The 16353-nt window shown below is 40.5% G+C and overlaps 1 protein-coding gene across 1 annotated transcript in view; it reads right to left on the bottom strand.

Annotated features, from left to right (window-relative positions):
- PHLPP1 (PH domain and leucine rich repeat protein phosphatase 1) overlaps window positions 1-16353 on the bottom strand; it is a 137374-nt gene that overhangs the window by 11955 nt on the left and 109066 nt on the right. The window contains exons 10-13 of the mRNA XM_005526485.2: window positions 14339-14494; window positions 5854-6054; window positions 4672-4834; window positions 201-331 (exon numbers count right to left, since the gene is read on the bottom strand). Of these exons, the coding sequence (XP_005526542.2) occupies window positions 201-331; window positions 4672-4834; window positions 5854-6054; window positions 14339-14494 (651 nt within the window). The remainder of the gene's footprint in view (window positions 1-200; window positions 332-4671; window positions 4835-5853; window positions 6055-14338; window positions 14495-16353) is intronic.

Below are 16353 nucleotides of genomic sequence, written 5' to 3'. Positions count from 1 at the left end.
GCTGAAAGCAATTGCTCCAAAATAGGTAAAGTTATCCTCTTCATTGAAGCATCAATTTCTGACCTATTCATACGATCTGTTACTTTCTGATCCACTAGCAACAGAGAACCAAATTCCTTAAAAGAGATTCCACCTCTGTGTATTGTGGTTTGCGCATCTAGAATTGTTCTTCTCTTTCCCCACTCTGTAAGGTAACTTACTTCAGAAGCTCTAGGGTTTTGTGATCCAGGGCTAATCTGGGATTTCCAGTCAGGTCCAGCTCCTGCAGTTTTGGAGGCAGGTTTTCAGGCAATGTGACTTCACTTAGTTCATTGCAGCTTAGGTCCACACACTGCAAAAGGAAAGCAGCCAAAAAAACAAGAGAATTCAGCTGTCACCAAGATCATACAAATTTTGACTAAATGTAGTAATGCATGTTTCATGAACAATAAAGGCTGCAATCAAGACCTAAGACCATTCATTTAAGTAAGTGCTTCTTACAAAAGAAATTCTTACATGGCATTTAGCCATCTTGCCAGATGTCTGGGACACCTAGAAATATGTTCCTTTCACTTCCATCTCTAGTCAGGTGTCATCTTGTTATAAAACCAGTAAATTTTGTCTGCTCTTCACAGATATAGTCAGTGGATTTTCAAATTAATTAAGGAAAAATGTTATTAACGAAAACAGTCACTTAATAGACAAAGGAAATGGAGATAAGTACAGCTGGGGCTTCTAAACCACTGGCAGCAGGCTCCAAGGAATTCAGTATTTACTGAGGGATATTAAAATAAGCCGTGTTATTAATGTATGCGGAAGGGAGGAGTAGAGGGGGGAAAATACAGGAGCAGTTTTCAACATGTTTTTAATTAGTGTCATCTTAGAGGGATTTGTATTTAAATACTAAATCAATTTTTAAAAAAACAGTGAAAAAAATAAAGTTTAAACATTTCAAAAATACAAAACAGCAAAGAAACTTGCAGGCTATCGACCAGCTAAGCACAAATTAGCTAGAACAAGTGCACTAAAATGATAAAATCTCCAAACACTGTTTAAACCTGTGTATCCAAAAGAAAGTCAATATACAGGGAAAAATAGGGCATATGAGAACGAATCAAACCTCTGAAGAACCACAGGATGACTAGTGTAGTATGCCCCAAAAACTGAAAAAACAAAAAAGAAGAGAAGAAGAAGAAAAAAAAAATCTGAGAGGACAGAGCAGATTGGTATTTAACAGAGGACAGAAGAACTATCCAAATCTTTCTGAAAGGCCATTTTCTACTTTCAAGTTGCAAAAGTGAAAGACTTCAGAAACTTTAATAAAAGAGCTGAAAGGGGCAGAGGGAGATTTTTTCTAGCTGCACATTTTGACCATTATGTAATTTCCATCAATACAAGAAAGGCACTTTCATTTTTGTAGGTATATTCAAAGACATCAGCTCCTGAGCTGGAAGCAGACATAAGATAACCTAGTAAATCCTGGAAAAGGACAGTCACCAAACACTTTATTAAATAAGTGCAATGAAAATAAAAAATTTCTGACCCAAATCTGGAATCCTGAGATTGTCTAATATGGAGGCTTTATTATCTATGAAGAACAAACTGCTGACGTTATCTAAGCCTGATAAGGAAATCAAAGTCTAAATCGGTCACGCAAACAAAATAATAGACAGCTTAGAAGCAGTTACTCCAGCGAGCTTTTTCCCTCTGCACAACTCCTTGCTGCTTCCAGAGAGCCAGCAACTACTTTGCAGATTAAGGTAGCTGCCAGCAGGCCTTGCTGTGTTCAACACCTCCATGCCATTACATATTTGTTGGAAGAGCATGCTGTAATGGAAAGTACAAATACCAGTAATTCCATCGTTCTCCTTAAATGCTCAGTGTGCATTTAAGTGACACTCTACAGCAGATCCCTTGATCCCTAGACACTAGTGAAGATGGTTTATTTATCAGGATGGAATTTCTTAGGTGTTACTGGTACTCTTTGAAGAATAGGCTAAGAGGGACCTGCTGTGGTTCTGTGTTAAATTTAGTCCTTGTTCTACTCCACAGGCAAGCAGGAAAGTTTATTTCCTAACTTATCCCAATTTCCTCCTGTTATTTTAACGCAAGCTGGTTTTGCCCCGCCCAAGCAGCACCAGAAGAACAACTGCAACTGCACGCAGGATTTTGCACTGGATGGGCCAGCTGGAAGACAGGGTTTAACAGGGAGCATCTGCTTAGGCAGGCTGCTGCTGCTTTCACAGCTCTGTAACTGTTGTGTTCAAGGCTGGAAGGGACCTGGGTTATTTCCACTTGTAGATGAAGGTGGTCATAGCAATATTATCCTATTTGGTGTTTTTCTTTTATAAAGCAAGGAAACTGAAGTCACACAACAGCTGCAGGAAAGAGTCTGCTGGGGCACTCAGGTGTGAGTGCTTCCAGCTGCTCGGCCGTTCGCAGAAGACATTTCAGCATGCACAGGGCAAACCTAACTCTGACAGTATAAATACCTGTCATAAAAGACAATAAAACCCCTAAAAATGCATTGTGCAAGGTATTTCCAAGGTCTCCACTGAGCTCTTTAAAAGAGAGGACAACACACAGCCTCTGCAGCCTTGACTGTAGTGTGTAAAAAAGGCTTAGAGACAATTATATCTTTAAAATGACCTTGTATCTGGAAGTCCTGGAGTCACTGCAATTGTAAAAGCATCATCATTTACACTAGTCTTCCTTCTGAAATCATTTCAGACAGCACAGTAACTGCTGCTACTAACTGTTCCAGTGATACTGACACCAAAAACATAATACGTCAGCCTCTCAGGCTAATTAAAGCAAAACAGCCATTACCTCAGGTAGCAGAGTTTACCCAGGAGTTTAGAGTGAATGCCACTTCAGTTAAAATTAATCATCAAGTATGATATAATCACAGAGGTGACATTAGACTAGATGACTTTGTGCTTTGCTAAAAACAAGCTTATTTCACCACGTGACCAAATCCATAGTTAAAGAAATAAATTCTGCACTTTGGTATATTTCGAATGCTACCCCATATCTAAGAAGGAGCTCAGGGTAAGGGCAAGAAATGGATACAGGCAGGCAGCTCATGCTTTATCTCCAGATTGATAAACACCAACCTTGACCTAGAGAAATCACCCAAAGGCCAGAACTCCTACATCCAACAAGGCACCTTCCCATCTGGCAATTATACAAACTCATCTCCTGTAAGTCAACACTAGGATTGAGTACTGACCAGGCATTTTCCTGCCACAAAGGTGGAGTCAAAGAACACTTTGCCCTCTTAAATTAAGCCACACGTTATCCCTGCATTCCCAAAACACTTAGTGACGTCCACATCTCTTTCTTTTGCTGAAGAGAACTAAACCATAGGGAACCAGCAGGAAGAAAACTGCCAGCTCTTCCAAGAGCATTTTGCTGTTCAATGTGGCCAAGTAGCACTTTAAATACGACACTTCTATAAAGCATTCAGTTTTCCCCAAGACACACAAGCAAAAGGAAAAAGGTGACTGTTCCCTATCAGTGTGTTTACATTATCATTTTTTCCTTTTTTTGCTAACACCACCCTCGTATTTTTAAAGAAATGTTTACTATGCAGAGCTTTGCTCCCCCACCCCAATTCTTCCTCTAAAAAAAAAGGCTTTACTTCTGATTGATTCTAAATGGCCCTCTGCTTCCTCTGGCCATTGTTCCAAAGAGGGAGGAGTATTCAAATACCCAGGAATTTGTTTGAGATTTCCTGGCTGAAACCACAAAGCTCATCTTTACATATACTCCCTTGTCCAACAGAATTATTGCTCCTGCTGCTTTCCATGACCCCAGACACTGAGGCACACACAGCAGGCTGGGAACTTAGCCTTTTGACTTCACAAAGCGCCAGAAGGACACTTAAGTTGTTTTGAGTCCCTGAATAGGTAATCAGTTCTCAGCCTCAGAGAAGGACAGATTTTTCTTCTGTATCACAAGATTTGTATGCTGTGAGACAACCGTCTCCCAGCTCTGTCCAGCAGAAAGGGCACACAGTGCAAACTAGTCTGCACTACAACCAGGCAAGAAGCAGGAACTCAGTTCACAGGAGTAAGGAGTAGCGTTTGTAGTGTGGTCAAGTGAAGAACGCCTCCCTCAAAAAGAAACGTTGGGAAAAGTACAGAATTACTTCTGGAAACACAGACAGGAGACAGATTAGCTAATCTTACCATTGTGCAAAATATGACTGCAATTAGGAAAATGAAAGTAGATTGCCTAAATATCAAATCCTGTGCTCCCCGAATTTATCTCTGTCCCTATCCTGTTCTGCAGCTTCAGCAGTTTTTAAGACGCGCTCTAAACAAAGTCCATTCCTACAGAATCAGCTGATTGCCAAGGCACAAAGAGTTAATTAGGCACAGCTCTTGCCAAATGTTTAAGTTGTATCAAAACAGACTGCCACAGGAAGACAATTTAACACTTATCTGGCAGAAGAGATACAGAGTAACCAACGTAAGCGTAAAATCAGATTTTGAGGCTTCTCTTCATTTCCCTCTGAGGCTGCGCAGAGGCAAGTATTTTGCCTATGACTTCAGAGGAGAAAGCAACTGTCAGATCTCCATACTCTCTGAGAATATACTGTCCCATAGCAATGAGAGACCCAAGGGCAGAAGAGAACTGGTAAAATTGCATTACGCTTGCTTCTTCCAAAGTACATTCATTCCATACCTTTATTTCAGAAAGTTGCATGACTTCTGGGAAGACTTCAATGCAGTTGGAGTGAGCAATTACAGTATGCATACGTCTGCAGTTCATGATGGTTGTTGGAATGGCTTTCAGTTTGTTCCCACTAATATCAATTTCCTCCAACTCTTCCAGCTTGGCCATTTTGCTGTGAGAACAAGAATATGAGAAGTTTTCTTCTAATATACACATATTTTATTTTGAAGCGGTGATAAGAGCAATGGTTTTTGTTACTTTAAGGGAGCAAAATCACAGACTTTGATTCTTGTTCACAGCAGTGCCTGTCAGCTCTCCTCATGTCAGATACTAACACAGTTGTGCAACAAAATGTGTACTTCTTCTGTCAGTGTTTGTTAACGCTACCTTTCAAATTACTTATTTTGCTTGCATCCCCACTGCTTACCAGCTCACTTGCACTCTTTCCTCCTTTCTCCCCCCTTCTATCAACCCTAGTTTCTCACTGCATCTCTGCACTTCACATTTTCCCCTCCCTCTTCTGGCACCCCACTCAGCTCTTCCCCCTAAATTCATCTCTGTCCCTTCTCCTTGCTTCTGGAGCCCAGCTGCTCAGAATATCACACAAGGACAAAGATGTCCCTTCCATTATTTAATGGCATCTCTTTTTCAAGGTTGTACCCCATCAGTTTTACAGCACATCTTACACTTGAAAGATTTCTGATTAAAACAGAGTGAACTGAAAGCGCAGAAATTGCTGCCAAGGCAGAATATCCTTCTGGACTTGAGAGGATTTTTCCCTAGTGGAGTTTAGTCCACTTCCAGAGGACATTTCTAGACGGCTGTGCTCACAATCTCTTGTGAGGAGAAACTCACAAGGTATAAGCAAATTTACCAAGCCAGGGAGAACAGAAGACCTCCTTGCTTGACTTCCAAAAGCATAGAGTGACCATGCTGAATTAGAACAGCTGAAAACAGTTTCAAGCGCCATGAAAACTCACCAAGTAACAAGCATCACTCATTTGCCTGTACTGCAAGAGTGTACTGCTATGTGCAGGAGGGCATAAGCGGGGGAATCCACCCACTGTGGTACCACTACACCCAAAATGCAGCCTCTGCCACCACATTCCTGTGCAATTCAGTTCTCACTGCGAAAATACTTCATGATGCCCACCCACCCGTGGGCCAGAGGCAGGGAAACAAGTTCCTTACCTTGCAGGGAAGCTCTGTAGGCGATTGTAAGCCATGTGCAAGATTTTCAGGTGTGGGTGGCCTGTTAACAAGGGTACACATTTATCTGTGAGGTTGTTATTGGTCAAATACAACTCCTGCAAGATGCTATGGGTTTCTTCAGAAAGGGTGGCTGGAGGAAGCATTTCCAGTTTGTTGGCAGAGGCATTAAGAAATCTCAGGCTGCAAAGAGAAGTTACATAAGGGAGCTCAGTCAAACATCCTGCAGGTTTTTGTCTAGAAGTATAAATAAAAAACTCTATTTTTAAGAGTTAACTTAAGATAGTCATAAGGTCAAAAGCAATGAGCTCACAACAGACCAAAAGTCCAGCATTATAGGAGCAAAACTTCTGATCTTGTTTTCAATGACCACATTTGTAAGAACAAAACATCAGCAAAAAGAGTACGTTGAAGTGCCTCTATCCTGTTATCAAGAGCTCAGTATCTCAAGTATTACTACAGCTGTAGCTACAGGTAAGAGCAATAACAAACCACATCATTTCCATACTCATTACATGTAAAAATGAGTTCTGTATTCATCATCAACAAACCATGAGAATTGCCTTTCAAGAGACTAAACAAGTCAATGGTAAAAAAAAGGCCAGCCAATTTTTCAGTATTTTAAACACGGTCTAAGGTACAGACAGCATTTTGTTTAAGCCTGCAGGCCTGAGAGCAACTACAAGATACGAAAAATACTCTTTGAATATTTGGATAGAAAAAGATGCATCAACCACAACAAAAACCAAAACCTGAGACCAAGCAGTAATTTGTGTTTTAGATTTTAAAGAGAGACTGTGCTAGTAGCAAATTAAATTTTAAAAGTTACGTCCTTGCTTGCTGATGTGTCCAGCAAGAGAGCCTTATCTCTGCATAGCTTTTTTGAGTGCCTCTCTCCTGCTCCCCAACACAGCAGAAGGCCATGCTTTTGCAGTCCCACCACAGTGAACAACAACTGAAAGAGCACAGGAATGGAATTATTCTTTCTCTCCCAAAGGCCTTTTCCAGGATGGGAACAAGACCTGCTGAGGTATAGGCACTGCCCATTCCTGCCAGAGAAGTTCCGTGGGCAGAGGATTTATGCTTGCTAGGGAGTATGGTGAGAACAGCAGCACTGTAGGTACCTTGGTGGCTAGAACTCACATCAGTAATTCCAGACAAATGGAAAAATAAGACTATTTATCCTTTAGGAACCAACTCTGGCATGACCATGCCTTTTCAACAGATATGGGACCTCTCTTCCTTCCTTCCTTTTTCAGAAAAGGCTGCCTTGGAGCATTGCAGAAGGAAGTGTGGGCTTGCCAGTCCGCAGCAACCACATTCAGACCATGCTGTCCTGCTCCTACCAACTAATGAGAACAGGCAGCTGCAGTGGGAAAAGCTGCATTCAAGAAAAAAGACTCATAAATGTGTTGTCTCAAGCCTGTAAAGCCCACTGATCAGGACACAAAAGGTAGGTGCGTTCCTGTCATCAATCTTAAGAGAAAGTGATAAAATATTGATGGCTGCTCCCGTGCACACAGGAGTCCACACTGACCTTTAAGGTCTATTATTTTGAATGAAGTGGATTTGCAGGAGTAGCAGCTGGTTCAAACTTGCTCAGCAGTAAATAAGGGTCAGACACACTACAGGAGTCACGTGGAATGCCAAAGGATTAAAAAAAAACCCCACTATTTCCATCAGAAGCAAAAGCCTCTCAGCACTGCACAGAACCAGGTTAGCTGTTTTTACACAGACAGAGAAGTCCACTTCAGAGAAACACAGTTTAATCCTCAGGCTCATTCATTATTCACAAGGGTGCTAAAAATCCAGAGGAGGAAGGGAGGGGAGGAAGGATTAGTACAGAGAAGGAAATAAGCGCTGAAAGGGGTTTTTAATTTATTTATTTATTCTAAAAAGATGCTCAATTTCACCCTTTAGCTACAAACTAAAAATATACTAAGCTCATTCAAGGCTGGATCATTAAACCGAAGCACACCGCATCAACAGATCCTGTGCTTAATTAAACAGCAGCAAGTACAGCTATTACTAAAGTACAGACAGTTACTACTTTGGGAACTTCAATCTAATGTGCATGATAGTCTTCCCTCTCCACAAAATAAAGGCACTTTGATTAACATTGAAGCCACAGTATTTTTTGTACCATTCATAGTACAAAATGGTCATCTTCAGCTCAAGCTGGAAAGGCTTAAGTAACAATTAGGTTTAAGGCTGCTGGGAAAAGTGAGTTCTCACAGGAAACATGGGGATAAGAGGTGACAGCAAAACACGCTCTGAGAAAGGTCATGCTCTTCTGAAGTACCACCTGTATCTTAGTTTTGTTCTTGCAAGCTGCACAAGAATAACCTGGAGTGTGTCCCACGGACCAGCAGCCAAAGAGGTAATTTAGAGAGGACTGTTGCCTATGGCTGTGAAGTCTGACCAAGAACAGCTAGCCCAAAGTACAACTAAAAGCTTCAATTAAGAAAAGGTACATTACTCTGATACAGCTGAGATGAATACCGTGTACTGTAGCCATTTTAAATTCAAAATAAAAATTAATCATTTTTCTGTTTTTAATAAACTTTCAACACTGGTGAAATGTAACAAAAGATTTCAATTTGTTCCCTCACTGGTAATAAAAGTGAGTGGAATCTGTGTGTTCCTGTCAGAAATAAGTTTTGCTGACTGTATTTTCCAACGGGGAAGGTAGAGAGGAGAGTTGATGCTCTGGACACACACACCATTCCCCCCACCCAGATATTTTACTGTATCTTCCAGGGACTGACACAATGACACTGGAAATAAATCCCCATCGTGCTAACTTACAGGCTAGTGCCTTTTTGTGAACAATGTTTAGGTGACTAGCAAAAGTCTTGCCAACAACTTAGAATGGGAACCCTGTGGTAGCAGGGTGTTTCACCTTAAACAACTGACAGTCAGGGTCAGAGTAGTCACACTCATCTCTGTCTCTAGATGACATAATTAGAATTAAATCAGCATTTGGAAATGAGTGTGTTGCTTTCTTACATGTTTTTAGACCAGCTGTTACATTGAAATGGCAAAAAACATTCTGAAATAATAATTCTTTCAAGATATTGTCTAGATTTAAAAATCAAAATGAAATATTAAAATAGGGACACTATTCTTTGGGCAGAGAACAGAATGAACCATCAGATTCCTAGTGCCAAAGATTTATCAATTATGTGCTATAATCTTATGTTAAAAACAAAACAATAACAAAAAAAAAACAACCCAAAGAAACCTCAGAACAAAAACCCAACAACCAAAAAACCCAGCAAAACCTAAAACTGTAGCTGCCCCTCAGGTTTTCCCTCTCACTGATTTAACACAGAAATCCTCATGCAGGTTATTTCCACTCCCATATTTCTTCATCCTTGTGCAATGTGCCAGCTGCTACCTTAGAAGGCACATCTTATAAATGCCCTCCAGAGGAGTGGAAATTTACTTGGGCACAACTGTTCCCATCTCTCTTGTGCATGGACTTAAACTGATTCATGTTCCTTGAAGATATCCCACTCATACAGCTTATCAGATGGAAGCAGAATGTCAAGTATTAAAGCTCAGTCCAAAATTAATTGTTTCCCTTTCCAATTCCACCCACACACTATACCACAAGCTCATGAAAAAAAACTACAGCATCACTACAAAGACCTGAATTCAGCAGCCTGAGCACATATCAGAGCACAATACAGCCAGGAAAGCATGAATTAACAAGTACTAAAAGAGCATCACAGATGAAGAAAGAAATGAAGGTGTTGGCAGGGAGATGTCTGAATTCTTCAGCTTTGACAAGATGAATATTCTCCTCTGGAATAGTAACATAAACAGTGATCTCTGGCTGGGATAAGTCACCTTTGGTTTCTGGGGTATGAAGTCCCTTGCTGGACTTAACTTCTCCAAAAGACAAAATAAGTAAAAAGACCGATCCAAAGAATAGCCTGTAATCAAGGACACGGATTTAATTCAACTAAAAACACCTATGTAGTCATACCCATTCCCCATTAATTCCCAGAAGATGCTATCTCAATTTGAATTTCCAAAAGCAGAGGAAGAATTTCTTCTACATAAAACGGCAAAAGGTTTGAACTTTGACTACCGCTGCCTACCTCTAGCACACACAAAAGGTGAATGCAGACAATTGGGAGAACAGAGCGCCTCTGAATTCCTCACCATTACCTGAGGCAGCCTGACAAACTTGCCTTGCTGGGTAGGACACAGCCATCACTGAAAAAATGTAAGTTCTCCAAAAAGCTTAGGAATATTTGACATTAAAAAAGAGGAACACAGACAATGGCATTCTTTGGTGAAGCAGCAGCAAATCAAAACCACTGTGTTTAGCTTGAAAGTACTGATAGGAGTTGGAAAGAACACTGCAGTTGCAAAAAGAGAATATGTAGAGAAATCAAGATCTCCAGTTTGGACTATGCCCCAAGATCTCCATCAGTACAGAGCAATCAAAATACAGAATTTCTTCTCCAGTGCCTTCTGCAGCAACATGCCCTCAATTTCTGATTTACTAAGACTAAAATAATTTATGAATGTGCTAGCATGTGAGGAAGAATCCTGTAAGCTAAGCATGTCTGGGGCAGGGGGGAGGAAATCAAAGCTGTTTTGCCAGCCTGTGCAGAAGAGAGTACTTTTTTCTTTCAAAAATAAATAAATTACAAGACAGAAACATTCAAATGAATCCCCTTCCTGTTGATGGACTGCCAAAACAACCACTTAACTGCTGCTCTCTTGTCAGCTCTTACTTTCTAACCTATCTTCAGCTATTTTATTAACTGGGATTTCCCCAGTTAAGTATCTGCTTACAGTCCTTAACCTAGGAACAAAGAGACAAATGCAACTAAGCATTTCTGCAACACAAGCATGTGCATCAAACACTCAAACAGCAGTTGGCATTAATTTGACTCTGTTTCCCCCCTCACACTTCCCCTGCATCCACGATAGGACTGAATCCTTGCATCACAAAGAAGCAGCCACAGTGGGTGGAAATGGCAAATATCAAATGAAAGAAAATTTAACTGGGTCACCTTCCAGGACTCCAGCAAAAAACAAACTCAAAACAAATAAAATAAATTCAAAAAGAACAGAAAATCAAATTAAGTAAGAACAGCTGAACAAAGCTGAAAACAAAAATCATGCAGACAGAGTCTAGACAAGCTCTGAATAGCTGACATTGGCTTAACCACCACAGCTGGCCACTACCAGACGCTACAAAACAAAGCCCAAGGTTTAAGCTGTGCACATCACAGCTACACATCTTCACCACACAAATGCTTTAAGAAGACCGATAGCTGTTTTAAGGGTTGACACTGAAAACATTAATTCTAACTGGAAAGGATGCTTAGGCAAGAAACAAACCCTGTCCCATCTTACCACTGTGCTTCCCCATTTTTAACCTATTTTAACCATTTTAAGTCCTGACCACTGTCACTGCTTTTCTACTGTGCCCAGCTAAAGCTCTTGAAGACTCATTGGTCTCATCTAGAGAGCACTTGGTGCAACAGTTTCCATGCCATGAAATGGTAGTTTTCCTGCAAGCTGCTCAAGGAAGGCAGTAAAAAGTCTGCACAAGAACAGGACAGCAGAAAAGGCATCACAACAGATACAGCAGAGGATAGAAATGAAAAGCCTTATCAATGCAGGTGCATGGAAAAAAGGTTCAGGACTCAGTCTGGGAGTTTTCCCCTTCAGCTGCAGCACTTGCATGAATTCTGTTTTTCCAGCATATGGTAATGAGAAATGAAGAGATTATCTGGCTGCCTCTGTAGCACTGATCTTGCCAAGAAAATCCCCACCCCACAAGAGAAATCCTTGCTAACATGATCAAGATGTGCATACTTTCAGTGCAATAAACAGAACCAAGTTCTATCTTGGTCAGAGAGATGTTTCATCAGCCAGTCCTCAATTTCTCCTGGACTAGCAGTTTAAAATAGAAAATTAATTAAACAGCAGACCAACAAAATATTCCTAATTATACTCTTCAGCAGAAAATGACACCTTTTCATTGTTTTTTGAAGGATCAAGGCAGAAAATCGATGTTCATAGATTATTTTATGAAGAGAACTGAGGTTTTCCAGTATTTGGGGTTTGGGGTTTTGTTCTTGGTGAAAGTGATATTCTCTCTTTGTGCACCAGTGTACTGATTTCCTTTCCTCATCAGATGTTCTAGATGTCAAAGCCCACCAGTGCTTGTGCTGAAGTTTGCCCAAGGCACTTCACACCCACTTTATCAAATATTCAGGATTGGGAAACAGAAAGCGTTTATAATTCACAGTTCATGAGACTTCATATCCAGACAAGATATCATCTGTCAGTTGCAAAGACCCAAGTACCTTTCAAAAAAACCAAACCAAAACAAACCCAAATCTTTTCAGGGCTGTAAAAGGCAAGTCATTTTCTGCAGAGTTAAAGGTTCTGTAAGGTAAAGTGATTTGTCCAATATTACACACTGGGTAGAGACCATGGCACATCACTCAGGAGAACCAGTTCTCTTGGCACGTCTGGCAGTACAGATTGTGCTTCCCAGGGAATGCTTGGAGAAGAGAAGCATTTTACCTTTCTAAAAGCAAAACAATCTCAACGCCTTTCCAGATCCATTTCTGTTGACACTTAGCTGCTGATAGATGCAAGCAGGAAATTCCAAACTTAAAACTCTGACATTCTACACTAATATTTTAACCTGTGCCGCTGTTTTCCTTCAGAGTTCTCACTTTTGCAGCAGCCACAGAAGAACCAGCATGGACAAGCCATACCATCTTAAGCCAAGTTAAAGGGTAGGGATCAACAGGGAAAACACTGTCCAAGCCAACTGCTTCTACCATCATCACAGGCAAGGGAGGCTGCATTTGGTGATGAGATGTCAGAACTGGTAAGCTCTGTTTATCTCCTGTGATGGTGCATGACTTTGTTAAGACCTATAGAAGACTTTGAAAACATGAGCCCTGTACTGCTCAAAAGCTGCAAAGGGGAAAAAATTCCCCGAGCCTGAATTAGCCACTTAACACTCTTACACAAAATATTCTTTAATTCTACATCTTCTCAGCATATTCCTAGTAAACTCCTGGGAATCTATCCCAAATCCTGGTTTTAGCTTGTAGTCAGTTATTTTGGCATCGTAAAAAACAAACAAACACCACACCAAAAAAACAAAACAAAAAAAAAAACCCAAACCAACAAAAAAAAATACCACCCAAAAAAATCCCTGCCTACAAATGAGCTGCAGTACAAAAACATCAGGCTCTCTCTCTGCCAAAATTGCACTACACTACATCCTAGACCTACAACCTGATAATATAATTTAACCTTTAATACAAATTTTACAAAATTATTTCTCTTGTTGCTTTCAAAATACCAGTAACTCTCTGAAAATTACTTAAAGGGTTCTTTTCTTTCCAAGTTAACAGATTCAACTTAGGACAGTTAAAGAGTTTATTTAGAAAGCACCTCAACCACTAACCTAATTCTCCAAGTCAATTCCAGGAAATTTAACCAGAGGCTCATGACAGAACTAACAACAGTATAAAATGAGGGGTTTTGCAGTACTCTTAATTGGGAAAGGAGCTCTGCCAGCAAGATCACCACACCTCTTTTGCTTCTGCACCTCTCAAGAAAGCCAGGAGCTATGCATTCTTTTTGTCACAGCTAGGATCAGAAATAAAACCCCACAGCACACAATCTCACTGTCTGTTAAATTATGCATGCATTGAGCGCTCAGAAATCCCATGACTATATGTGGAAGTGAAGAGGTGCAAGGAATGCTGACACCAAGTGGGGCCAGCCCATCCACCATCCCCAGATTATGCTACCAAACATCCTGTATTTCAATCACAGTCACTTGAAGAATATGTTCATATTCAGAAAAAAAACCCAAAACCTTGAAGACACTGATACTAAAGAAATAGCAGCACAAAAATAAGAATCCAGAAAGCAGATCAAGTGGTGACACCAACTAAATGAGTGACAATCATTTAAAAAGCATAGGAAAAAAATTCAAAAAGCAAGGACAGGGGAATAACTGAATTATTCTGACAGCCTTATGCAGAGATTTTGTTTTGTTTGACAGGTATAAATAAGTTCTAGCCTCTGACTGAAGGGGGGAAAAAAAAGCTTTCACACTCCATCAAACAAGCCTAAGAAATATGTATTTAAAGAACCTGCCACTAAACCATTTCAGTATATGTAGTAGAAAATAGCATGTGCTTAACTCTGCAGCTAGATTTCAAGAAGTAGGTGTTCAGCAGGAGCTTGTTGGGAAAAAAGAAGCAACCATATAAGGAAACAAAACCAGAATAAAAAGAATGTGTTTTGGTGAGTTGGGCAGACATCTGTTCTTACCACACAAGGCTTGGCAACTTTCAAATTAGGGGAACCTCAGATTACCCTTTGAACCAGGAAGTAACAGGCCAGGCGAGGTTCATCACATGCAAGTCAAAAGGATCAAATTTCTTTATAATTTTACCTGTCTGCTTTCAAAAGCAGGTTAGATGGCAGTTCCAGGAGCTGGTTGTGCTGCACGTCCAGGACCTCCACCTGCGTTCGCTCGAGCCGATCTGGGAGCCTTCCTAGCATGTTGTGCCCTGCCAGCAGCTTCCGCAAGCTACTGTTGTTAAACAACCTTAAGAGAAATAAAAAACACCAAAAATGAGAAAAATTTAAACTGAAGAGTTTATTTGATAATTTTGATACGGTGTCATGGTTCATTACAAGAAAGTGATTCAGCCAACTGATTAGCAGACATGGTATTAATTACGCACAGATCCAAGAATGTCCTCCCACTCTCCACCAACTTCTTCAAAAGGTTTTCAGAGACAGGGAAGGAGGTTCACAGATGATTCAGGAGTGAAAGTAGTGACAAAGGGTTATTTTATGGCACTGTATAAAACATGAATATAGAAGCACGAAAGTGAAGGATGTAATTGCTAAGAAAGGCTGCAGAAATCTGCACGTGGGATCCCCCTAGCACTTCAGTAGTGGGGGTGAAATCACCAGTCACCCCACAAACTTTATAGTGCTCTACTCATCATGTGCTGACTCATAATCCAATGCAATTCCCCACCCCCACAATTTTTCTTTTCTGTTAATACCAGACTTACATAAAGCCTCCTTTCCAGTTCTATGGCGAATGAAATTTATCTAATCGGCTTTACTTTCTTGAGCTTTTACAAGCAATAGATGACCCGGAGTCCCACCCCCCTGCTCCGTTTTTTGTGGGGCTGGGGAGAAGGGGAGGGGAGAAGAGGGCAACATAAAGAGAAAGATAGCTGTTCTGATCAAACAGTATAGCTTAAATTCACAGGATAAACAATGGAATGAAGGCATGCACCTAAAGACACCAAAAATAGAGCAACTCTCAATTTTGAACAGAAATCACTTTCAGCAAATTAAGAAAAAAAGATTATTCTTCATCTGCCACATGTCTTACATGCCTGCTACTGTACTGTTTAATCTGGTGAGCCCATGCAACATGCTGACCTGCTTCAATCAAATACTCTCAAATTATTCAGCATTAAAGCAAAAATCTTCTTCCCTCTGTCACAATGACCCAAATACATGTAGCGAGCCTCCCTACCCCTTCCCTACAATGCATCAGGTCATGGGATCATTCTGCCAGAATCATCAATCAAGTACGCTGAGTATTTTCCCCTGACAGATACCGTCACTCTCGGTATCTGCATGCCAGTGTTAACAGTTATCTCACTTGGCCGGACTGTCTGAGTTATGAGCATGGACACAAGTCAACAGCCAGCCCTATCATTCCAGAAGGCTCAACACGGGGTGAAAAGTCTTACCAAAGTGATAAGCCTATCTATTACGTATTCGTTATTTAACCATTTTTGCTTTACTCTATTTTTATGTGAAATTCTCTCAGTTATGGATTTGCCTTTGTATTCTATTTTCTGAGACTGGCTAATACTGTCAACACCAAATATCAGGGTAGACAGCAGAACTGGTTTGACAGCAAAAAAAAAAAAATTCCCTTTGAGGTTTTTTTTGGGATGGGTAGGGGCAGCACCATTTTAAATTTTAAAAAAAGTTCAAATTGTAGCAAAATTTGAAGTCTCCTCAGAGACTTCTTCTTTCCTTAATTCAGAAGAACTGAGTAAATATTTGGAAGGTTTTGGTTGTTTTTTTTTTTTTTCTAATTTGCTTTCTCTTATTTTTCAAGTCACACAAGCACTGAAGGACCTGGAAAGAATCTCTGAAAAGAGATTGAAGAGCGAGCTCCTGATGAGCCTGGAACGCCTAGTTCTCAAGCCGGGTGGGGAACCAGGATGCTGGGACTGCTTTTCGAAACAGGCAGCTTTCCCACTTGCCCAATTCCCACTGGAAGTTTTGGTGAAATCAGTAAATTCTAAGGACAAGCACATCATTCATCATCATCATCTTCTCAGAAAACGCAGTTTGGTGTAATTGTATTACATAGCATTGTACCAGTTCTTTTACTTAGCAACTCTTCAAGAGAACACAATGTTG

The sequence above is a fragment of the Pseudopodoces humilis genome, chromosome 1 (assembly GCF_049639895.1).
Source record: "Pseudopodoces humilis isolate 2021_Gansu_Grassland_sample_001 chromosome 1, ASM4963989v1, whole genome shotgun sequence".
In the NCBI taxonomy this organism is placed as follows: domain Eukaryota; kingdom Metazoa; phylum Chordata; class Aves; order Passeriformes; family Paridae; genus Pseudopodoces; species Pseudopodoces humilis.
This window is presented reverse-complemented; position numbering and strand designations above follow the sequence as displayed.